This window comes from Poecile atricapillus, chromosome 4 (genome assembly GCF_030490865.1).
Source record: "Poecile atricapillus isolate bPoeAtr1 chromosome 4, bPoeAtr1.hap1, whole genome shotgun sequence".
Classification (NCBI taxonomy): Eukaryota; Metazoa; Chordata; class Aves; order Passeriformes; family Paridae; genus Poecile; species Poecile atricapillus.
The window spans coordinates 16,257,302-16,282,978 of NC_081252.1; the positions used below are offsets into that span (position 1 = coordinate 16,257,302).

General features: G+C 39.3%; 1 protein-coding gene across 9 annotated transcripts in view; it reads left to right on the forward strand.

Annotated features, from left to right (window-relative positions):
• Nucleotides 1-25,677, forward strand: part of GAB1 (GRB2 associated binding protein 1) — a 105,806-nt gene that overhangs the window by 60,909 nt on the left and 19,220 nt on the right. For 7 of the 9 annotated variants that reach the window (XM_058837395.1, XM_058837389.1, XM_058837391.1 and 4 more), the window contains exons 3-6: nucleotides 15,996-16,209; nucleotides 19,349-19,429; nucleotides 23,089-23,690; nucleotides 25,518-25,603. In XM_058837395.1, coding sequence (XP_058693378.1) covers nucleotides 15,996-16,209; nucleotides 19,349-19,429; nucleotides 23,089-23,690; nucleotides 25,518-25,603 — 983 coding nt within the window. The remainder of the gene's footprint in view (nucleotides 1-15,995; nucleotides 16,210-19,348; nucleotides 19,430-23,088; nucleotides 23,691-25,517; nucleotides 25,604-25,677) is intronic. The other 2 variants (XM_058837397.1, XM_058837390.1) reach the window with 1 other exon arrangement.

The window sequence follows — 25,677 nt, forward strand, 5'->3', positions numbered from 1 at the left end:
AATGATTGCATTACAATTAAGATATTTGTAATATTTGGCTTTTTATAGGGACTTTCTTTTAAGAAAGGTTTCACAGTGATTTAGGTATTTTAAACAAGACAAACAGGAAGGAGTTCTTATTTTAAATAAGAAAATTATTATTTTAAATAAGGTAAATAAATCTTACTTTTAGAAATAAATTTCTGTGTATGTTTTATGTTTTCTTCAACTAATGCTTCTTGTTTTCAAATGGAAGCTGAATGGAAGAAACATTTCTTTCTGTAGCATCTTTCTGTTTAAAACATGTGCAAAGTTGGGAGGTGCTACACAAGAGCATTGGGTTTGAGTTTGCCACAGAGTTTCATACTGCACTTTTTACTGTGTATTTTCTCTGTAAGTTCATGATATAATAGATCACCTAGAGGTTAAAATGGAACTATAAGGCAAAAATGTGTCTCCAGTGTTTTGCTTTGAACTCTAGTGAGAGACAGTCTGGGGTGGGGAAACTGAATGGACCCAATGGGTAATGGCTATTTTGTGCCTGCTGCTGTGGAGACGTCCTCTGAAATACTGTGGCGTGAACTTTCAGAAGGTTGAGGATAAATGTTTAAAAAAAGGTAGAAATGGAGGAAATGTTTTTTTTTGAAAAGTGATTGGTGAAAAGAAAGGTTGAAGGACTTTTCTTTCCCTGAGAAGAAAATATTGAGGGAAGAACTGACTTTCAAAAAAAAAAGCTATGACAAGCAGGACATGGACCTGTTGTTATATGGATAAAGAACTTGTTTTTCTCTCAGTGAGTGATGTAACGATAAGGAAAACCCTTTGAAGGATATCTAAGCACAGGCTGTGAAAGTCCTTCCCTAGAATTTAGCAGACATCTGTGATGAGTGTTTTATATGTGATCCAGCTTCATGTTTCTGTAATTTAGTGAATTGCATGCTTGGCAGAGCAGGGGAAGGAGGAAATGCAAACATGTTACTTGCATGTATTAATTTGAATAAAGACAGCAGTAGCAAAATAAACCAGAAGAAATAACAAGGTAGAGAAGAAGAGGAAAAAAGGGAAGAACAAGATGTTGAAATCTAAAATTACATTTACACAAATAATAAAATGTGGTGAAAAAAGTTTCTGTCATCTTAAGGACCATACATTGAAGGAGCTGCAGCTTGCTTCACACATGATGCTTTCAAAGTTTCTGTTCAGGCTGCTGCTATCTGGTGTATGCCCTCATACCTTTTTGCCTTTGGAATGATAAATTTTTTTGGGGGTAACCATGCTTTTTTAAAATGATATTCTGATAATCTGTACACTACATGTTGATCACAGCTTGCGTGCAATATCAGAGACTGACAAGATGAACATAACTTCACCTTCCCATCCTGACTCCTTGTCTTTGATAAACAAATAGTGGGTATTAGAGGTGCCCTTCCTGTGTCTGCCTGTAAGAAATAAAAAATGTTCTGCTTTGACAGTTTTTACAAGTTGATGACAGGGCCTGGCACACGTGGCAAAGCAAAATCGCCATCCGAATAGCATATGTTGAATATTCAAGACCTTGGTCATTAAAGGGCTCAAAAGTGAGAAGAAATAGCTGAGCTTCTAGATGAAGGAAGGGAGGCTCTGGAAGAGCATAACGAGAAATGCAAGGACAGAGTAATAAACTGAAGAAAAATTCCAACAAGTTTGCACTATGGAGTTGAGGCATCTTTGTATCTCTCAGATATGATTAGCTAGAATGAATTGTTGGCTTAAAGGTGACGTGCCAGAAGGATGGGTGACTGATTACCAGGAGTGAAGTAAAAAATAACAAAAGAACTGTGTTAAGCATTAGGAGAGAAACCCTCTCCATTAGGAGAGAAGGGTTGTGGGTTTACTATCACAGAAGTGAGGCAGTAGGTTTAGAAGGAATAGTGACACAAAGGCATCTCTTTTGTGAAGGCTTTTTTGGTTGCTTACTTTGAGTAAGTAAAGTTTGGGGGAAAATGTCCCCTGAGACATACAAATATGATTTTTTTAAGGATGGAATTACTGAGAGGAAGGTGATGATAGACGGTGAAGAATGATGTTAGAACTTTCTAGCAAAATTGTGTAGAAATAATCAAGGGTTTGATAGAGCTGGTAGGTGGTGGCTCAAGCTGAGATGACCATTGCCTGTTATCCAAAGGAGAAAGAGAAGACAGTAGACAGGACTAAGACGTCTTCTGCTTCAGATCATGCAGTAAAAGAAGATGTGGTTAAGTGAGATGATGATGACAATGAATAGAGCACAAAATCTGCAGTAGTAGGTCTCTACTTACAAGATGTGAGGCAAAAATACATATATTTAAAAAATAATTTACTATCAGGGGTATATTATATTAAATATATATGATCATAATATTTACATATATATTATGATATGAATCTTAATCAAGAGTGTTTGAGGTAATTATCTTAAGCTGACAGCTCTATGTAACAGAAGTTCACGTGAAAGGTGATTCTGTTCTTCCTTGAGGAAAAATAAACTGAATCTATTATGCCTATGTAATTAATTTTCTCTTGTTCCTGCTGGACACCTCTTGTGCTATTAACATTACTGTTGAGTCGCTGGGAGAAAGGTTGGAAAAGTGTTCTGCAGCTTGCTATCCCATGAGTCATGAAGTGCTGGGAGGCAGCACGTGGAATGATGGAAGCCTCTTTGGAACACAGAGATACCTAGCCTGGAGTCCAGGCACCAATCTGGAGCCCCAGCTGGGGAAAATCACCATGTGGTCAGAGCAGCATGCTCCTCCAAGGAAAGCTCTGGGCCTTTTTGGTGAAGAAAAAGAATTCCCAAGCTTTTTAGTGTGATGAGTTGTGCTGTTTCTCTTCATGAGCACCTACAGAAGTCAGTCTATAACAGGACTCCTTGATTTTTTTTTCCTGTGTCACTCAGCCTGTGTGCCATCTGAAGATGGGGAGAACAGCCTACAGATGTTTCTCTTATTTCTCCTTTTAAATGAATAGTCGTCAAAAGAAAATTGCAGGTGGAGAGGGGGAGTCAATTCCAAGTGCAAATGCTTTTGGTATTTTCAAATTTTAAATGGATAAACAGACGTGCAGCTTAAAAATTACACATGAACTGCAGATAGTAAGGACTTCCTTAGGACAGTAAGTTTTAGATGTTAGCACTGGAAGCTGGAAACTTCAGCATGTGATGGAACCTGGAACAATTGGTTGTGTTTCTGGTTTGGATGCAGGAGGCAGGGTTGTCCTGGACATAATGTGCAAAACTGAATTCTTCATTCCTTAAATGGGGTATAATTTTTATCTTCAGAGAGAGATACTGTGAGATTATATTAAACTAAGAAAATAAACTTATGAAATGTATAGGAAGTTTTTGTTACAGCATTTGGAAGGACTTTCTGTGGGTGTAGCAGAAAGGTTCAGTATGGAGCATTACTGCATAGATTTCATATTGGGGCCAAGCTGATCACTTAGTGCCAAAACCCAAATCCATGCTTATGTGTCTGTACCCCTTCTGGGCTGGATCTGGCTGTCATCTATCAAGTTGATGTGTGAACAGAGCAAGTGGCCACCAGCATATACATGCTTGTGCTCTGTGCATGCACATGTGGCCCTTTGATTCCAAGATCTCTCAAACAAACAAAGAAGTTCTTTTAAGGTTTCAGCTGAAGTTATGAAGGTTTTGTTTGTTTGTTTTTTAAATTATGGCTCTTACTATTGTATCTGTGAATTTTTGCATAAAGTTATTGCTCTGATATTTTGTTGCCCACTTGTTATTTTAACACCTGCATTATAGTAAATGAATGGAACGAAACATCTCAGAAGAATAGAAGAATCATGCCACTGCACATCTGTTGCTGATTCACTGTTGCAATGGAAAAACCCCATTTCTGTTTTCATATTTCTACCTACAATGTGCAAAGAATGCATTTTCTTACTTTGATTGCAATTTTGACATTTAAAGAAATGCATGCTGTAATGAGGCCTCTGTGTTTTGTTCACTATGAGAACATTCCAAGTTTTTGCATAACTAGAATATTAAGAGACTGTACATCATAGTAGAAAACAATTTAATTTTGTCTTTCATTTAAAAAAAAACCAAAAAAAACAAAAACCAAAATACAAACCCAATCCTAAATGGAAACTCCCACACTCAGATTTTCTAGTTTGTACACAAAGTATGGATATGTAGAAATTTGTAGAATAAAGAAGCTTTATATACTTAAGAAGGAGGAAAGTGGAGCCTTTTGTTATTCTTGTTCAGAAAATGCTCTTTTTACCACATTAATTTTATAAGATACGAAAATGGTTATTGGGAAAAAAAGTATAAATTCTAGTGAAAATGAAGACTATAACTGCTCATAACAAGCCAACTGAGAAAAGATAAAACACCCTGTTTAGAGAAAGCTGCTTGTTCTAGCTGTACTGAATGCAGGAATTATAAAAACAAAATAGGATTCTTGTTAGACTCATTTGCATGTTAAATATTCCGGCTGTTTTTCCAGCTCACAGTTATTTCAAAGCAGTCAGAGTGTCTGAGCTCTGAGAACAAACTAAATGACTTACAGTGCTCTTTGGTGTGCAGATGACCCCTTCCTTAAAAATCTGCTAGTCCAAAGTGCAGAAAGTTGATGATTGTACTCTTTGAAATCATAATGGACTGCTGAGAGAGAAACTTTCCTTCATATGAGCTTCAGGAGTACGTGGCTGAACAGAATATTTGAGAGGGTGCAGATAAGCAAACAGCCTTCATTTGCTCAGTGATGAAAGTTTTAACACTACTGCTTCCCTCGTAGTCAAATTTGAAATGGCATCAATGCATAAAGCAAATCTTAAGTGCTTTAGACCAAGTGCAGTAGATCGTTAAATCTGGCATTACCCCACGCTAATGCCTATATGAAGATGAATTTCAGATCAGAAAATTGGTATTTTAATAGTTAATGCTTCATATGCTGAAAAAAACCCCAAAAAACCAAAAACCTCAACCAAACCACACAAACACCAATCTCAAATAAACCTCACAAGATCTGTAGGAGGATCAGGGATTTTATCAAGTGCTATCTGTGTCAAAATAAATGAGGCAACTTGTCATAAAGAAAGTGTCCCTAATGATCCATTGGCATTAATGGGCTCCAAATTCTTGCTCAGAAAACAGATCATAAAGCTTACCGACAGCTGGACAGCATCACCTTGGATATTCAGTAACAATTGAAAGGGAAAGGTTAGGAAAGGAACAAAATGAATCATTGTTATGTCTTTGTAAATCAGTGTGTCCCAGACTTTTTTTTTTTTGGTGCTTTTTTGTGTGCAATAGTTAGTTTTCCTTCTCAGGAAAGAAAATGTAGCAGACTAGGAAAGGTGAAGGGAAAACAGATGTGCAATGAAACGCCTTCTGCACCAGGAAAAATTAAGCAGCACCAACTCAGTAAAAATTACAACAAAGTTGTGTAAAGTTGGGAATGGGAATTATGAGTAGAAGGCAATTGTTCACAGTTTTTTTGAAGATGGGAGCTGAAATATATCTAGTGAAGCTATCAGGCAGCAGGTTTAAAGGAAGTGGGTTTTCATGTCATGTCATGTCATGTGTGGACCTCACAGCCACAGGATGGTAGTAAAGGTCAAAAATATAAAGGCACTCAAAGAAACAGGAGAATTTCAGAGAACAGTATCAGAGGCTGCTCAGCTAAGGCTGTAGAAGCAGCCTCTGTCTTGGGGTGACCCAGAAACTGGAGCAGTACATCAGACTTTGTGGATACGTTGGTCCTCTTTCAAAATTTTGGATTTGTTTTTCCCTGGAAAGTTACCCTTGAGTCTTGCAACTCTTCCTGGGAATGCTAGTGCAATAGTCTTTAATTGTGTCAGGTCACATAGGCATCTTACTGTGTAGCTGTTGGGCTCTCCTGACTGTATGAAGGCTGACTGACACACCCATCTTCCCTGGAAGCCCCAGGGATATCCTGTTTGATTTCTTTTTTCCCCCTCGTGTGAACTTGGCGCCAAGTAGTTCCAATGACATGAAGGTTGTGTGTAGCCAGGACCCAGCAATGGGGTGGGGGCTGTTGCACAGGGAAGCTCTTGAGGATCTCATCTCTAATTGTGGTCAAAGAATGATGTATTTGGCAGGAAACTTTTCTTCCCTGTTCTTACTGGTGCGTAAATTTACTTGTATTCCTCGTTTCTGCAGGGGACAGAGCAGAGAGCTGTTTGTCCCTTCTCCTACTGCCACTTTTCCAGGAACAAGAAGTACATTCCTGTTAGGTCCATTCAGGCACTTTTCTGTTCCTGCTGTTGAATCCCTGCATTAGGGGAATCAAGAAACATTAGTAGGTGCCTCAAAGAGGATCCTTCAAGCTCTCAGATTTCCTAAATGATAGAAAATTGTTCATGTTTTGTATTTCAGCATGTAGAAAATAAACTACTTTTTTAGTAGCTTTTGCATCCAAGTACTGTTGTATTTGAAAGGAAAAAAGAAGTGACTCTAAAATACAAATAAATAGGAAGTGCATAGGAAAGGCAAGGGTATTTAAGTAAACATTGTCTATTTTAAGTAACAGTTTTCAGGGAACGATTAATGTAATGAATTTTATATTTTTTCCCCATTTTTCTAAGCTATAGGATGTGGTAAGGAATTTCCAGGAATATGTGTTTCAAGAAATTTAATGTATAAAGATTTTATGAATTATAAACATCTCTATACTATTATTTATCTGATCTGGGTACATCAGTTTATTTTTATGTGTGTGATCACTCGATACAGTCTGGTTTTTCTTCTGCTAACTTGTTTAATGAATAGGTCAGCCACAACCCTTCGTAATAACTTTTTTTAGGTTATCCTATCTTTTCAGTGAGGTTGAGTTGAGGAATTTTTATGCACCTAGACTTCTTCCACCCACATGGGTGTGGTGAGATTTAATTTCTGAGCCTGTTTAGGTGCCATGGGAGTTCAAAGCAAGTGCTGCTGTTTCTATTTCCATGTCTAAATCACTTGTACCTGGTGTACACAGGACTGGAAGGAGGAGGGCTGTGTTCTGGGCTGCTCATCTGGTTTTTCCCAGGGTAGTGCTGGGAAGCAGAAGTTGAATAAAGCTACTTTGTAGTGCGTAGCTGGCCTGTAAGCCTGACAAGAGCAGGAGCATTGGATAATAATATGTTCATTTAAACAATGCTAATAATCAGCGTCCATTCTTGGGATATGCAAATTGGAATGTACAAAGAGTTGCAAGGGAGCCATGATAATTGGGAAATAGTTTGCTTAATGATGTTGTTCTTAGTCAATGTGCCATTAAAACAATGAAAAAGCCAAATGATGGCTTAATGTTTGATGGTGTCAATATTTTCTAGTCTCCCAGATAATTTAGTAGTCTGGATACATGTATTTGGAAAAGTTACTTTAGAATATACATGGATAGAAAGAGGATAAGAATTATAAAGATAAGATTATTAAAAAAAACCAAACCAACCACAGTGCAACACCTTCTCTCCTCCCACCCCAGAAGAAATCCAAACGAAGCCAAAACAAAACAAGAAAAGGAGACCAAAACCAAACCCAACCACAACTGCTGAATTTATTGCACAAAAATAAAAAAATTAGGATATGTAATCAGGGGGCTTAGTGGAACATGTTACCCATTGTACCTTTGCATTATTTTTTTAGTTGTAAGGGATCTCCTATTGCAAACGCAGCAATTTTCTGTAGGAGCCTGGCCAAGGTCCGGTTGGCTCCCACCTTGGGACCACGTCAGTAGAGAGTAATGGTGACATAAAATAAAATAAAATAGAATAAAATAAAATAAAATAAGACATAAAATAAAAGGACAGGTGCGATGCAGTAACCCAAATCAGAAATACTTTAATAAGGGTAAAACAACAAACAAATGAGGTAATCTGAGCAGCAAGCGTAGGGCAAGCTCCAAAATCCAGAGCCAAGATAGGTACAAAATAGATAAGGTGTAGGTTGGAGGTGGAGTCTGAGGGCAAGGGTCCAATAAAAAACAATGCTTAGGAATATGCAAACCAATGCGACAGACAACAACCAATCAGAGGGAAGAGCTGGGGAACTTTCTAGAACCACAACATTATAAAGTTAAAACTATTTACATGCCACTTTCCCAGGGGACAATGCTGTCAAGGTACTGCTCACCCTAACTTAATGCTGGCCTACAGACCAGACTCCCGTGGTTTTAGGTTGATATTTGTGGTCTGATCAACCCCAACATCTCCCCCTTTTTGTTTTTTTAAATGAAATATGTACACAGAATTCTTAAAATTTTCTAACATGCACTTAAGTAAACATGGCAGCAGATTTAGCATTATAACTATCATTAACAAAACTAATAATCCTGTTTTTGTAACAGACAAAGCATAATTTGAAAAGTCCCACTTCTTGAACAATTTGCTGATCCAGTTTCCTTCTTGCTCAACGTGTAGTTTCCTTATCCCGTCCTTCAACATGCTTATGCTGCAGTGGATGGATTTGCTATGGTTAGATAAATTCATGCAGCATCAGCCCTCAAACTCCTCACAATTGTGTCCCTGTGCCAGCAACAAGAAGTCTAGCAGCCTTATTCTGTAGGGTTGCATGCCTTACACTGTCTACATCAGTGATTAGTTCACTAAGGGTGACTGAAGTTGTATTCGTTTGTTTACTTAGCCAGCACCCAATGCCATCTAATTGTTTTAATGCCTTGGCTGCAGCTACCCATGGCAGTAGCTGCACAGACATCATAATATTTGTTGTCTTTGTCCAATAGGTAATTTTATCATTACAATCCTGCTAGAATTGATGAATAAATTTCTTTATCCTTGCTAATTGTTTCTTATGTACCTTGGTGATGTTGGTTAGCATTGTAAGCATTCCTAAGCTGCATGGCCCCCCTTTGATGTGCAATAGAATTGCTGGCTAGGCTCTATCCCCGCAGATTAAAAATATGCCAGGTGGTAATTGGATAGGGTGGCTACTGGACCAGGAAAGTATGGGTAGGGTGTAATGACATCATAAACTTTGATTTTTATATAACTGATTGTGTGGGAAAACTTCCCACCTGACTATTTTTTCATCTATTAGATTTATAGGTCTCTTTTCTTTGTTAATTTAGTTTCTTTCATATAGTAGAATTTCACACAATAGTCCATTTTTACTGAACCAAGCAGTTCCAATCCTTGTGGTTCTAGTGGTGGACATGGGAGTTTCTGGGACAAGGATGTAGATCTTGGTATTCTGAGGTCTATTTCTTTGCAGGTTACAGATGGCATCCTCTGGTATTGGCCACACATCTGTGGCTCGCCCAACTAGGCAAGTGGAAAAAGGGTTATCAGGGCTGGCTACAGAGAGGCACATTGTTTCTTATTTTGTTATATTTGCCAACATTACACAAACATTTTGTATTAGCTGTGGAACGATCCAATAAATACCTTGAAGGAGGAGACTAAGAAAACTACAAAGGGTGAGCAGCGAATTCTGAAAGGTCATATCTGGTTTCTTTAAGTAGATCATGGTAAGTCTTTGATTTCTCTTGGTGTGACTGTCTTCTCTAGGCTGGAGTTTCTCGTACAATTGAGGGTTCCTGTAGTGGCTGCAGATGCTGTTTGATGCTCTTCACCTGGGTCCTTTATCTGTAGAAACACAAGCAAACCCCCTTCTCCATGTCATGAGTGGAAAGGGTCCTGAAATTTGTTTAGATTCAGGATCCTTTATTAAAACAGGTGGTCTTTCTTTTAATTTTGCTTGAGTTGTGTTCAAAAAATATCTAAAAATTGGTGGACTGGTCTCCATGAGTGAATTGAGTGAGTTGTTCAAAAAATTAAAGACATATATAGCTTTACGAAGTCTTTCTACAGTTGATAAGACCTCTGCTCCCCTTTTTTGTTTTTCTAAAAGGTCTTTAAGAGACCTGTGGGCCCTTTCAATAATTGATTTACCCTGGAGGAATGAGGAATACCTGTTATGCCCCAAAGGTTAAAAAATTGTTGTACTTTGTGTGATATGTATGCTGGTCTGTTGTCTATCTTAATTTCGGTGCACCTAAAGATGAAAATGCCTACGAGAAATGTTTATTACATCCCTGACTTTCTCCCCATTATGAGCAAAAGCAAAGATAGTTCCAGAGAACCTATCATTAGACACATGTAAATATTTAAACTGCCCTGAAGATTGATAATGTGTTACATCTGATTGCCATAGCTCTAAGCTGTTTAAAACTCAGGGATTTACTCTGCCTCCAATGGAGGGTAGTGAACACTTCTGGAAATGCGGGCAGGAGCTGATGATCATCTTTGCTTGTTCTTTATTAATATTAAGCATTCACATAAGCACAGGGGCATTTTGGTGAAAAAATGAATGACTCAAATGGTCTTGTTAAAAAAAAAATTGGGTAGTGTGGCTTGTATTGTCATGGTTAGAAGGTCTGTATGGGTGTTGCCTTCTGCTACAAAACCTAGTAATGAAGTGTGGGACTGAATGTGTGCTACAAAATAAGGTTGCTCTCTGAAAGAATAAAAATAAATCTCTTAAGTAGAACATACAACTTTTCATTAGGTACTGTTTTTAGGAGAACCTTCTGCTCTTTCTATGATGCCTGCAACGTAAAAAGAATATGTAACCAAATTAAAAGGAATTGTAAATTTAGAAAAAGCATGGACAACTGCAGCCAGCTCTATGATTTGTGGTGAACCTTCTACTATTTCAATATCTGATTCCCATTCTTTTGTGCTAGGATCTTGCCAAGTAATAACAGACTTCTGTGTTTCTCCAAGAGGCATCTGTAAAGACAGTAATAGCATCAAGGGGGACATGACTTCTCAGGGATTTTAAAATTAAATTGAAAGAAGAACAACTTATGCCTGGGGTAATGAACTGAAATCTGACCTGTAAAATTTGCTAATACATACTGTAAACAATCATTGTGGTATTAACCAGTCTAAGTAAGTGGAAGTTATGGGTAGAAATAGAACTGAAAAGTCTCTTCCTGAAAGGGAAAGTATCCACAATCTAGCTTTTATAATCAATTGGGCTATTATCTCCGGTGGAGTAGTTATTGTTTTACCCACTTGGCGTGATAAAAAGATCCAGTCTAAGATTAGCAAGGGGTCAGCTATTTTTGAGTCCCACTGAAAAATTAAACCATAAAACTGAGGTTTTTCTCCCAAAATAGCAAATAAAAAAGGTAATTCAGGGTTAATCGAATGAGCCTGATGCAATTGAATGGCTTGGGACATTTTGTCAAGAGCATCTTGGGCTTCTTTAGTTAAACTTCTGGGTGAGTTTAATGTTTTAGCTCCTTTTAGCAAATTGGACAATGGGGCCAAATCTTCATTTGTGATTCCTAATAAAGGTTAAATCCAGTTAATTGTTCCCAAGAGCTTCTGCATGTTGTTTAGTGTTTGTGGGTTGAATGATATATTCTGATATTTGGTATCCAAGATACTTCCATAGGGAAATTTGCTGTATCTTTTCCTCAGCAGTAAGGAATCCAGCATCTTGCGCTGCTGAGAGGACTGTTTCTGAAGTGGCCTTTAGAGATAAATTATCTTTTGCTGCCACAAGAATATCATCCATGTAGTGATAGATGATGGCTTGAGGGTACTGAAAATGTGCAGGGGTGAGAATTTTGGCAACATACCACTGGCAGATTGTGGGTCAGTTCTGCATACCCTGGGGTAGTACCACCCAATTTCATCTTTGTAGAGGAACTTGTCTATTGATAGATAGTATTGAGAAGGCAAATCGTGAGGCATCATCCAGATGTAAAGGAATGTTGAAAAAAGTCTTAAATCAATAACAATTGACTTCCAATCCCTTGGGATCATAGCAGGGGATGGAAGGCCAGGTTGCAAGGTGTCCATTTGTTCTATAACACCATAATTTTTTAAGGTCTTGTAGGAGATGCCATCTGTCACTATGCCATTTCTTGATAACAAAAATTGGGATATTCTAAGAGCTGGTAGTTGGGACAATATGGCCCTTGTCCAATTGTTATTTTACCAACAGTTCTAGCATGACCAGTTTTTCAGAAGGTAAGGGCCACTGATCTACCCAAATGGGTTTATGTAATTTTCAGGGAAGTTTTAGGGTATAGCACTCATCAGCAGCCCGAGTTAAACATTCTTTTACAGCTTGACTCCCTACTGAGACAAAATGTCTTTCCCCCATAGGACTATTGGAGCCTTCACTGTGGATGGTTTTGTGGAGGCAATGCAACCTTCAGGTCCTTCAAAACTGATGAGGTGTAGACTGCTATTGCCACCAATTGCTGAAGAGTGTCAAGAGAAGATACTAGGGTCCACTCTGAAGGCCAATAAGATTTTGAAATTACTGTGACATCAGCTGCGGTGTCAATCAGGACAGTAAGGCTGATGATTTTGCTGTTATGCTTTAGAGTACAAGTGAGCTGTGGTCAGCCTCTACTGATCCTTCTTGTCCTCATAACGAGTGACTTGTCTGGAGTGACATAGTCTGGCTCTGGTAAAAGAAAAGCCTGAGCAATAACTAGTCCCTTTGGGATAAAGCATGGGGAATTGGGGCACATGGCAAACACAGCCAACTCTTGGGATGAAGATACAGACAAAACCAAAGGTAAAAAAAAAAAAAATCGTTTTGCACTAGACCTATTCAGTCCCAAAATTGAAAACTCACGTGACCATTGTTCAGGGCCTAATTGACCTGTGGGGATGGTATGGGCCATGAGGTCAGTGAGGATCACTGGTTGAACAGTTGGCAACTCCAGTCAGGTACCTGGAGGCATTGGAGTAGGGAGGTTGGAAAGGATGTATTGTAATTGTGGGCCTGCCGGTCTCTGGTGTTCTCTCGCATGGGCAACAGGGTTTCTTGTGTCCTTGCTCCACTGTCTCCTGCTGTGTTGCCAGTCTCCTGACAGTTGACAGCACCTTTCCCGCTCTGAATAAAATTTGTTTAGGCCCATGAAAGTGCCCATTATATCCACAGGTATGTCTTGTGTCTCTGCTGGGGACAGTTTTTTGAAAAGTGTCCATCCATTCCACATTTAAAACATGATTTCTGCCTTTTGTCCTGCTGTTTTTTAGGATTTCCTTGAAAGGTGGTTAAGGCTTCAGCAAGGACCTCTGCTTACAGCACTGCAGTATGTTCAGGGGTTGTTAAAGGGTTGCAAGCTTCAATCATTTAGGCGATGGATGGCTCCAGCTGTATCGGGAGTGTGCGTAGCACTTTTTTGCATTCCGAATTAGCATTAGTAACCACCAGGCTCTTTAATAATTCCTCTGTTGCACAGTCTAATACAATTTGTTTGTCTAAGGCCAGTTTCAGTCTGTCAAGAAATTTCATATAGGGCTTGTTAGGTCCTTGTTGGATATTGGCAAAGTCCAGCTTGGGTTTACTACCATCAAGGACTTGTAGCAACACTTTCCTAGCTGCGTCCTTAATGTCATTAAGAATGGGCCTAGGAAAGTTTTCTGCCCGCTGGTCTGGATCTGTATGGGCCCCTTCTCCAGCTAGGTGATCTAAAGTTAGTGCCACCCTTGCTTGGTCCCCCGCATAGTCTCTCAACAGTTGATTTAGTAGCCTCTTCCAACCTAATTCCCATAGGGAATCAGCTGGGACAATAGCACTGTGATAATGTAATGCATATCCTGTGGGGTCAGTACATGAGCTGAGGAGGTAGCTAATACCAGACTGGTGAAGAATGGTGATTCCCATACTCCTGTGAGGCTTTGCATAGCTCCTTAATTTCCCCATAAGCCAATGGTTCCCAATACAGATTGGCATCCACCTTGCATAATGGTCCGGCATTAAGTTTTGAAGCCAAGTCCCAATTCCCATCCTTTACCACAGTCCTCTGGATTTTCTCCCATGGGTCTTTATTGGGCTCCAGTAGGCTGATGTCCTCTTCAGATGAAAAGGAAGAGCAGGAGGAGGAAGAAGAACCACCCGACACAACAAAAACCTTTTTGTTAGACTGGTGTTTGTGTCGTAGGTCTTCAGGTAGGTCTTGGTGTCGGCTGCCTGAGTGCCGCCATATTGGAGGCAGGCCCTTCTGGAGCCCAGGTGGGCGGGGTTCTGGTTGCATCGGAGGGATGTGGCCTACAGGGAGAGTTCTGGTTTTTCCAAAAGGGGTGCGGCTCGAGGTGGAACAGGTATGCTCCAGAACAGAAGGGGCAGGGCTGAGGAGAGTGATCAGTTACATTTCCGGTGTTAGAAGAGAAGGTAGTGGAGGAAGGGTGAGGAGAACGCAGAGGTGCAAGGTTGAGGGAGGAGGCTCTAAGATGGGAGCTCTGCCATCTTCAGCTCCCTTGAGGAGGGATTGGAGGAGGGTTGTCCAAGGGGCTGGAAGGATAGGGGCATGAAAGGACAGGAGTTGCATGTAGCACAGGCTCCCATGCACTTGGCAGGCTTTGCTCTCATGTCCTAGTCTCAAGGTCAGAGGATGGGGAGGCAATGCCAGGTTGGTTTGAATTGCTTGAGCTGAGTTCACAATATTTTTCCTCTGCTTTTAAGGTCTCAAGAACTGTTAAAAATAACAGAAATAATTGTGGAGCAGAATGATCCATTTTTGTGGCTGAATCATAGAGTTTCACTCCCACTGAGTCACAAAATTTGAATTTAAATATCTTATGCGCAGTATCATTAGGGAAATTTTTTAATGCCCACTGGATAATATTTTTAAGCTCCTTCTTTTTGAATTTCTTTCCCTGGGATGCCAATTTCAACTTAAACTGGTGGTAAGCATCCTTTTCTACGTGTGACATCTGGGAACCCATCACACAACAAGTGCAGCTTGAATGGGGTAGGATGTGCCTCCCCAGTTAGGGTAGGGTGATGGGGCAGATGCCTCCCTTCTCCTACCTGCTCTTGTTGCAGGATTCCTTACCACATTCCGTGTGGCTACCTTGGGGTGCCTACCCTGTTGCTTCAGGCTGCCCTTCCTCTTGACGTCTAAGCCACCAAATTCTTTGGCCAAATCTGCCAGGCCTGGCACAAAAATCCAAAATTCATGGGAGAAGGGAATGGCCTAGTCGGCTTCAAGACTCTTGCTGACACGCCCTGTGAATAGCAGGAGTCCCTGTTCAGGCGCCAGCTGTAGGAGCCTGGCTGAGGTCTGGTTGGCTCCCACCTTGGGACCACATCAGTAGAGAGTAATAGTGATGATAAAATAAAAGGACAGGCGCGATGCAGTAACCCAAATCAGAAATACTTTAATAAGGGAAAAACAACAAACAAATGAGGTAATCTGAACAGCAAGTGTAGGGCGAGCTCCAAAAGCCAGAGCCAAGATAGGTACAAAATAGATAAGGTGTAGGTTGGAGGTGGAGTCTGAGGGCAAGGGTCCAATAAAAAACAATGCTTAGGAATATGCAAACCAATGCGACAGACAACAACCAATCAGAGGGAAGAGCTGGGGAACTTTCTAGAACCACAACAATATAAAGTTAAAACTATTTACATGCCACTTTCCCAGGGGACAATCCTGTCAGGGTGCTGCTCACCCTAACTTAACGTTGGCCTACAGACCAGACTCCCATGGTTTTAGGTTGATATTTATGGTCTGATCAACCCCAGCAATTTTCCTGTTGATTTTCAGATATTGAAAGTGGCCAGGTCTTGCCTGGTGACTAGCCTCAAACACTGAAGTGACCTTGGTTGAAAAGGAATGAATACTTGCAAGTGCTGACTCAGGTTGCCATGCTCAAGTAATAACTTAGGGGCTTTTGTCTGCTCTTGATTAAAACAGATTTGTGTTTTTAGCTGTATTACTTCAGCAGTCAGCATCTTAAATTTTTCTGTGGCCAGAAAAGAAGTTAAATGAGTCATTAAATAAGGCAGAACCCCTGTTTCCAAGACTTATTTAAGAAATTCTTTGCCGTTTGAAAATATTAAGCTTGATATATAAATGTAAATACCCTGAGACAAACGTTAACATCCAGATGTTCTTATGTCCAATTTCACAAATTTGAACTAAAGCCCAAGATTTTTTGCATCCTCTGTTAATAATTTTATTATTTTTGAAAAACTATTTCTTCACTTCTTCTATATAAAGAATTCTTTGCTTCTGTGTTTGCAGATGCTGTGAAGCCGCCAGTTAGTTCTTTGCAACCATCTGCTGAGTTACCCTTGCCCATCAACACTTCACCACCTTCCATGCAAGCAGAATCTTCCCTTCCTTCTCCTTATCGGCTTATTAACATCCCCCCTCTGGAGTCTTCCTCTGGTCAAGAAGATCCTCAAGACTACTTACTGCTAATAAACTGTCAAAGTAAAAAACCTGAACCTATGAGGTAAGTGACTTTTGTTTCTTAATAACACATATTTGTATTACAGGCCAAGAATGTTTATGCTGAATGCATTTTTTTATTGCCAAGACATTGATCATTTAGATGCACATATCTACACAGGGAAGCTGTCTGTAGCTTTTCCTTCTTTTCTTTACATACATTAAACCTTTTGCTGCAATAAGTTGTTTGATCAGTGCTAGACCCATATTGCATTCCCCAAAAGTGTGGACAGCAATTGCTAACATGAAGTATCACAATAATGCAGCAATCCAAGTGTTTCATTGGAGCTTGGAGTGGTGCATGGCACAAAGTACACATTCTTTAGCCTCAATCTGGAGTGCTTAGTCCAGTTTAGTACTAGAAAAACCTGCAGGATTTTAGCCTTTCTACTTCCTTACATTTGATGCCCCAGTTTTGCCAGTTAAAGCTTTTGTGGAAGAGGTTTAGAAAATATGCTGATTTTATTATCACTTGCCAGGTTACCACATAAATGAGTACAGTGATCTTCAAGTGCCATTTGTTTAGTATTACTAGCATGGTTCAGACTCTCAAACAAGAAAAAACCAGCAATTATTTTATGATAACTAAGAATGCAGAGGCTGAAATAATTCAGTTTCCATATCCTGAATTTCAGCTTTTTCCAAATAACAGATATTTTAAAGGCAACTCAAATAAGCTTTATTTTTTTACTGAATAAAGTATCTACACAGTTCTCTAGAGAAGTGTGCAACAGAAAATTTGACGAAAAATTTAGAACTTCTACCAAATTAGATCTCTATTTATTTCTACAACTGGTACTGCTAACTTAAATACATGCACAGCACCTCTTGCATAGGAGGATATGATGTTCGTAGTAGCTACCTGGGAAATATTACTGTGGTTTGCCAGAATGGATCATGGTGGCCATTCCTAGAGCAGGCTGCCCAGGGACATACTGGAGTCTCTGTCCTCTTCAAAAAAAAACAAACAACTATTTAAAAGAACTATGAATGGATAAGCTCCTGAGGAGCCTCACCTGATTTTGAAGAGTTTGTGTAGAGATACTGGAAAAGCTGAGCAGATAAAGTCCAGAGGTACCTTCTGACCTTGAGCATTCTGTTGGAGAACCTTACAAATCCCTCTGGTAAGCTTCTTTTCTGCAGTAATTTCAAATAAAATCTGCTGAAAGTTTCCAGAAAAAATATCAAAGCATCATATTTTTTTGTGATTACAGACAAATACATAGAAGGCTGAAGAAAGCTTCCTTTGAAAGTATTTTCGCGACTATTTCATATACTTCCTTAGGGTCATACCTTTCAGTGGCAGTGCCTTCTGCATCAACACCTTGATGCTCTGCCAGTTTTACCTGTGCTGTGTGCTCTGCATTGCCTTGTTCTTATTTGCTGTTTTTATCTTGTTCTGTTGTGCCTAAAGAGTTTCCTGCTCTATTTACTGATGATTATGTGGTAGAAAAATATCCACCTTCTGCAGTCTTCCCTGTAAAACAAGGGAGTGAGCCTACAGTTCCCCCAGAGTATTCAATGTGCAGGTTACAGGCAGCATGGAATGCTCCAGAACCTCCTGCAGGAGAAGGAGAAACCCAGTATTGAAGGTTTCAGTGTTTAGTGGTGTTTAGAAGCTGAAGTGGATGTTTAGTGCCAAAGAGGAATGTCAGTGTTCCTGCCAAAAGCTTTTAAGTTCGATATCACTTCCAGAGCAGCTTGGCAGAGTAATTGACTTGGATTTCAGCACTCTGGCCCATCAGAAATGTGTCTGAGTGCCCGTTTGTTTCTGTGAGGGAGAGGCTCAGAGCAGAGTTTGACCACCACAATGTAAAGGTGTTTTTAGGAATTATAAAGACTGGGATGTGTAATTGGCTTTCTAACCTGACTTCCACCGTTATATGATGTGTGGGTTAAGTAGAGGCTCAGGAGACGATAGAAGGGGTCACAAAATGTGGCAAAGTATAGAGTCCATGATTAGCCTGCAAAATTTCGAAGGAAGTCACTGGTGGCACAGGGGGGGAAGATACTGGGGAAGGCAAAAGGTCCAGTGGAGATAAAATGCCACGGATAATATGAACTGAAAGAATGGAACAAACTCTTTGGGAGTGTAGAGATTGTTTAAATAAATGGTGGCTTTATAGAAATATTTGAAGACATTGACATATGACCACTTGGTTATATGGTCTTAGTTTATTTTCTTTAACTAAATAAGTGTATCCTTTCATTAAAAAGGCTGTGATAATGAAAATTCAGAATAACAGTTGTGCTGGACTTTCAGTTCCACCTAAAAGGACTGCCTGTATTTTATGTCTGATTAAATAGGTAAGCTGCTGAATTTGGGACAGAATGTAGAGCATAGAGACATTTTCCTGTGGAATGAGAACTTTATGTATGTGTGTAGCACATTACTAAGATGATTAGTAAGAGTGCACTCTACCTAAATCCACATCCTTACAGGCAAAGAAAAAAGTTTAAATGGCAGCATCATTTTCCTACTTTCCAGGCTTGGAACAATTTTTCTGTGTATTTCATACAGACTTAATGCAAAGTGCAAGGCTTAATAGCTGCAATTAAACAGTCAGATACTATTACTTAAATGTTTTCTCTTTAGATTTAAAAATTACCAATATGCAGAGGGAACATTTTCTATTCTGATTCTGCATGTTACTTTACAGGTAATCTGGGAACCACTGAATTTTATTTCAAGGTTCTATTTGAGGTTCAAGGTTTTATTTGAAGTTCTTTTTTGGGTGGGATGGGTAACTGAAACATAGATGTATCTGAGTTGCCTCTGGGATTTTTGAGAATTGTAGTGTTTCGGACGTAGCAAATAGTTAAATGCTCCATTACAGTGACATAGAGTGCACCACATACTGTTGTGAGAATGTCTTGCATGCAGCAATTACAGCTGTAACTATAATGCAGTATGTTGTCTAAAATAGTTTCATGCTCTGATCACTGCTGGCTTAAGATTGCTCTTAAGAAAGAGCATTGTTTCACTGTAGCATTTAGGGAGATTTTAAGGTTTGTATTTGTATCCTAGATAAGAAAATGCAGCCAAACATTGCTTCCAAATCCCTTATTGTTCTGGCTCATTTGAGAGGTGTATTGAAATACTAAATGCTGTCTTCCTTATCTTTCCTGTGTGTATGAACCAGCCAAGGGTCACCTTTTCTCTCAGAAGAAGGGCAGGAATACCTGCTATTAGAAGACTTTGAAAGTAAAAAGATCCCACTGCAGTGAGTGAACAGTAGCCATTCTTGGAACACGTGTGAGAAATTAATCACAGAGCCATTAACTTGCCTGAAAATATTGTTTGTTTGAGACTCATCTTGCATGGTGTTCTGTGAGTTTTAACAGAAAAACTATGCGACTTTGGCTTCCATTTTCTGAAAAGAAGTCTGGTTGTTATTTATATGTCTATCCTGTTATTTCCATACTTGCTGTTGCTATCCCAGATTGCTGGCACACAAGAGCAATTTTGCTGCCATTTTGTTCATAATATTCTGTTTAATCAGTCATTTAGAGTCCTGTGGATGGGAAAAGAATCAGCTGAAAAGGATCAGTGGTCAAGCAAGTGTGAATACTTTATTTGCAAAAATGAGATGATTACCCCTCAGACTAAAACACTTGATAAACCTTTTTCCTGGGTCTCTGTCAACAAGTGTCAACACGGTTTTTAGTATGTGTAGGCTGGCTTTTTACTGGGCTCCCCTTGCCTCACTGCCCCACCTCCTCTCTGTGCATCTTAATGCCTAGTCCTTGTAGATCAACAGGCTGGACAGCTTTCTTTTCTTGGTATGTGGAAAGAGATGGCCAGGCCTAGTACTGAATAAGGGATAGTTTGGCCACTTAGCATAATTTGCACGTATGTGGTACACACATGTGATAACACTGAATTCATGTCATAGTCATCCTCTGCTTATCATTATGTTACATCCAGCTTTACCATTATTTTAAACTGAGTTGTAAAAACCCTTTAATATTTACCATAATAACCAACAGTTAATGGACTATTTAAGCCAATTGATTTTTTTTATTGAGCTGTACTGAAGGGAAAAATTAAAATTCCTTAAGTACAGAAGTACTTGAGAAAGAGCTTAAAGAAAAAAACTCAAACCAGGAGTACAGTCTGCTCCTGTCAACTATGCATGGTACATTTTCAGAATTGTGTATGGTGTTCTTATCATGATCAGCGGTTAATGATGACTTTTAAAAATAGTTAAAATTCTGAGGCTGAATTTTCTGCCTTCATTTTGGCATAAACTGCTTGCTTTGTTTCAGAGTGTCTTCAGACTTCCTATTGTGCAAAATCAGATTGCTTACAACCCATTCATATTTTGAAAATTATTCCAGTAGACTAAGATGTTGATTACAAAAGATTACTTTCAAAATTGTGAATTAAATCTTGTAATAAGAAATGTAAACTGTTGCCATCAGCTAGGCAAATTACAGACCTGGCTGCCTCATGTGTCATGGTTTATTAAGCCTACTGTTTGCACAAGTGCTTGCGGTCAAGAAAGAAACATCATTCACTTAGACCCAGAAAAACTCCTATATTGAAAAAGGATAGCATTTGTTGTTTGAATTTCATGGGTAATCATTAGGCTCTGGCATTGTAAATATGCTGTTGTTTCATTTTGAGCCTTGGTTACATATATTCCTGCATGTTTTTGTAAGATAAATGTAGTGTTTATGTTTTATGCTGTAGTTTTAGAATTTTTTTCCTTTTAAAGTATATCCTAGTGAACTGGAACTAATAATTTTGCTTCCACAATTGATTGTCAGTGTCCAGCTTCTCTAGGTAGCCCACTTTATTTTTAAAGTATAAAAATTAGAGATCCCAATCCTTACCATATTTGCTTATGTCAAAAACACTTGACTTTTTATGGGATTTTGGTCTAAATGGATATCACAGAACTAGGAGAGTATATCTAGAAATCTAGTATATCAGGAACTCTTGAATCAATCCTTTAAATAAAGAGGAAGGACTGCAGCAGGGGCTGAACTCAGAGTGTTCACAATCTATTATGCACTCTGTAACCTCATGTGCTTCCTTCAGTCCTATGTGCTCTATATTTTGCAAGTGTTTTAAACTTCCGATGGTTCATACATGAATTTTTGAAGCTCTGAGGCAAGGAGCTCTGAGACAACTGTTAACAAACAAGATAAATATGTATTCATGGTTAGCATCATGAGGAATGTAGGAAGCTTTCCTTCCTTGTTTGTGCTAAGAACAAATAATGAGAAAATTATCTTATTTTTTAGGGAAGTCAATTAAACTAAACGTAGATTAAAGTTCACTGTTATTGACCAGTGACAGAACTGAAATCTGTTTAAGATAGTAACCAGACCAAAATTACTATACTTTTTCTCATGGAAAAAATCCTAAAACAATAAGAGTAAGCTGATAGGAAAAGGTGATAAAATTGAAGTGAGAACTGTTGTAAGCCTCTTGTCCTGATTGAAGATTGTATCTTTGCTGTTAAACAGAACAAAAACCAGTTGGTGAGGTGAATGGCATTTCTCTTGAGTGCAGATGTCCATTCCAAGCTGATCATGTTGGTTCCTCTGACAGCTGGCACAGAAGCACTTAGGGAGTGATTCATTGGGTTTAGATGGCTACCTAAGAACAGATTGTGTTTCACATAGCCTCTATTCCTCTGATGACTGGAGAGGGAACCTAAATGAATAGTTTAACTGGATTCCTTTTTCCTCAGGTTGCCAGAACCCTGGGAGATAAATCCAGCTTTCCCTTAAGAAAGTTCTGTACATACTTATTGACAAATGAAATGTGAATAATAAATATTGGTTGTGATCACTTTGAGGTGCAGAGCCTGATACCATGCATGCTGAAATATCTACATATGCATGTATAAATTAACACAATGGTATGGTATGGTATAGTATGGAGGTAACGAAAATAGGAAATACCATGGTATGTTTGATGAAAAAGTGTATGGACTTCCTTAACGACACCACTAACATCTCCAGAGTTAGTATTTTGCCAGTGTTTTGACTTTCATTTAAACAAGGAGCCAGACTGATCAGTGAATTTCTCTGCCTGGAGCACAGTAAATGGGGAGGTTTAGAAAGGAAATCAAATTATTGGAATGAACTTCCTAAGTAAGTTTACTGGTAGTGGTTAGTACCAATAGTAATGAGTGCTATTCTCATAAAAGAGTTTCCTAAGAAATCAAAAGTAAACTGCTCTGCAGCTTTATCTAACACCACTTCCATTTGCATTCAAGACAAAAGCTCTCTGTTGCACATGTAACCTATGGATTTTTTTCCTTCATAGAACATACTATTTTCCTCCTATTTATGATCTTACCCCTTCTTTCTCTTTTCATTGCATATTTGAAATGAGTTTTATATGGTCAGTATAATTTCAGGCACTTAAGGCATTTAGGGGCTTAAAAGCAGTCATATTTTTTCTCTTAACATTTTTAAAATAATGATTAGAATTAGCAAATGCTGTAAATCCAAGAACTGAGCATCTTATTTTTAAAGCAGCCAATAAATTGCTACTAGTTTGTAGCATGGGTTAAAAAAATAATAATTAAAAAAACCACCAGCCCCCAAACAAATTTGGCTTCAAACTGGCATCCTGATAACCACTTGCTTTATGAAACATCGACCTGTTGAGGAACTGTTGATAAAGCTCCACAGTTGTGCTTTGAATTTATATGAATGTAGTTACGTAGGATCCCTAGGTACTCTTGCTTATTTAATAACCAAGTTCCTGCATCTCATTTAAAAAAGTAAAAAATAAAAAGAAATTGGAAGACAGTGGTAGACTTTTCAGTTGGTGGCATGACAAACGTATTTGTGGCTTGCAATATTTGTTTTTCTCTGTGTGTTCATCATTGTTCTTTTCTCGCAATCTCACATGTAGATCTCATGCTGACTCTGCAAAATCCAGCTCTTCAGAAACAGACTGCAATGATAACCTGCCGTCCCACAAAAACCCTGCTCCATCAGGGAGCAAGCATGCTGTGAATGGCTTCTTCCCACAGCAGGGCGTCTACGATTCCCCACCTTCCCGATCCACACTGATGCTGGCAGACTCCAGCCTCTACAACCTGCCTAGGAGTTACTCCCAGGATGTTTTGCCCAAGGCAGCATCTCCATCTGGGACTGATGCCGAAGGAGAGCAACATGTTTTCAATACCCCATCAGCAATGTCATTAGACGCACAGATGAGGCACATCTCCATTAGCTATGACATTCCCCCCACACCCGGAGGTACTTATCAGATCCCACGAACTTTCCCAGAGGGAACATTGTCTCAGACTTCAAAACTGGAGACTATTCCAGACATCCCTCCACCTCGGCCACCCAAACCTCACCAGGCAGCAGATCGATCTCCTGTGGAAACCTGTAGCATCAGTCGTACTGCTTCAGACACTGACAGCAGTTACTGCATCCCCGCCACAGGAGCGCCGCCCTCACGCAGTAATACCATTTCAACGGGAGATTTGAATGTCTTCCGGAAAGGTCAGTTTTCCATGCGTTATCCTGCAGAATTTTTGTCTTGAACTGTGTGATCTGAATGATACGAATGGTGTGAATCATGTGAGGGGCATTTCTAGCCTGTAAGAACAAGTGTTTAGCCCCTCACGAAGTGGTCTGTGTTCACTATGTTTAAAATATATAAGAAAGAGGAAAGGAGATTTTTAAAGGAAACCATCAAAACAGCAAAGCACAGAACATCTGTGAGGGATATGTATTGCACTGTGTCATTCAGCATTCGCTAGAAATATTTGAAGACCTAGACATATTTATTTAGTAATAAACTCATATAACTGAGTTCAATACTACCATTATCAGCCTTTCAGAATGACCTAATTGAGCATAGTGAAGTGTGGTCCAATCTGCAGAAGCTGAAATTGTTTCATGAAGATCAGTGGGATATGCTGTATACCCAGAGCTTTGAGATCAACCCTGATTTGATGATCACTGCCACCAGCCTTTCTTTCTGTCCATGTGATAGATATGCTTACTGCAGTCTTTCAGTAAAATTAAAGTTGCTCATTGTGGCCACCTAAATGTTGGTACTCCAGATGTGCTGTCTTGTGTGTTGCCTTGTTAACCACTCTTGGGCTAAAGTTTTAATTTTCTTTCAGATTTCTGAAGCAGGTAGGTATTACAGTGCTGTTTTTAAAGTGAAATTTTATAGTGGTTTAAGTCAATACTAATGTTAGAGGTGATTTTAAAGGACAATTGTTTGAAATGAGGGATAAATACAAAGCTTTTAGAGGAGGCAGTATACAGAATGGATGGGATCATACAGATGCTCAGATACTGTTTCCCTATTTGTCACTCATTTTGTAGACTGAGCATAAAATATTGGTGGTTGTTAGTGTTTTAAAATTACAAAGTAACACTATGAAAGATCCTTGTTTACTTATTTTCTCTCATTTTGCTAAGTTTATAGGTGAGTATTTCTACACTGAATCTGAGATTGTCTGCCTCAGGAAAAGTAGTCTTTCTGAAAACACTTTTAAAATTTGGTACTTAAGAGCAGAGTTGGTTCTCTTTCCTCTGTGGTGAAAATCTTGAAAAAATCTTCAGGGTACCTTCAGGGTTTTTTTTTTTCAGGGCAAGGTGGGGATAAACTCCACATTTTGTTCAGTTTCTGTGCTGGAGGATGGGGATGATGAGAGGCACCCCTGCATAGACAAGCAGCAGCTGGGGGCCAGGAGTCTCACAAAGACCCCTGTCCAGCAAAGAGCCAGCCATGGAGCTGAGGACCTGCTTAATAGGGACTGCCAAGAGCCAGGACTCAGAAAAGGGAGAGATCTTTGGTTCTGCAGCTGTCCACTCCAACTGAAAGCCCCTGGAGACCACACTGGGGAGCTCAGAGAAGGGATTCACCTGTTCCTGCAACAGATGGGATCCTGTTGAATCAGCACTTTCCAAGCAAAGGGCATCAGTCAGAAAACCTTTCTGCAGACGTTAAGCTACATCTGCTGGTTGTTTATTTTAGAATAGGTTTTTCATGAGGGCACAGATTCTACTCTTACACTAAATTCTTACACCTGCTCAATTGAAAGAGACTCTGCTGCTTCTTTAGAAGCAAAAATTCATTTCTCCTTTTTTGCCATGGAAAAATGCCACTGTGAGAGCTTCAAATTGTGACTGACGAGTGCTAAGGTTGTTTGTGAACACGGTTCTCTCAAATAAATCTAGGGCCTACAGCTTCAGGAGGTGTGTTTGTGTACTCTCAGAAGCAGACAGTAAATAACAACAGACTGTGGATCCCTGTGCCAAGTGACAGGAACAGGGGTGATAAATAGCCACTTTCTCTTCTTGTTTCTTTAGAAATTAGTTCTCAAGACTGTTATGATATTCCACGAACGTTTCCGAATGACAGATCTAATTCATTGGAGGGCTTCCATAACCACTTTGTAAGTATGACTTGATCTGATGAGAGGCGAAAGTGACAGTGCTTGAATGCTCTTTGTTCCTGTGTAAGAAAGCA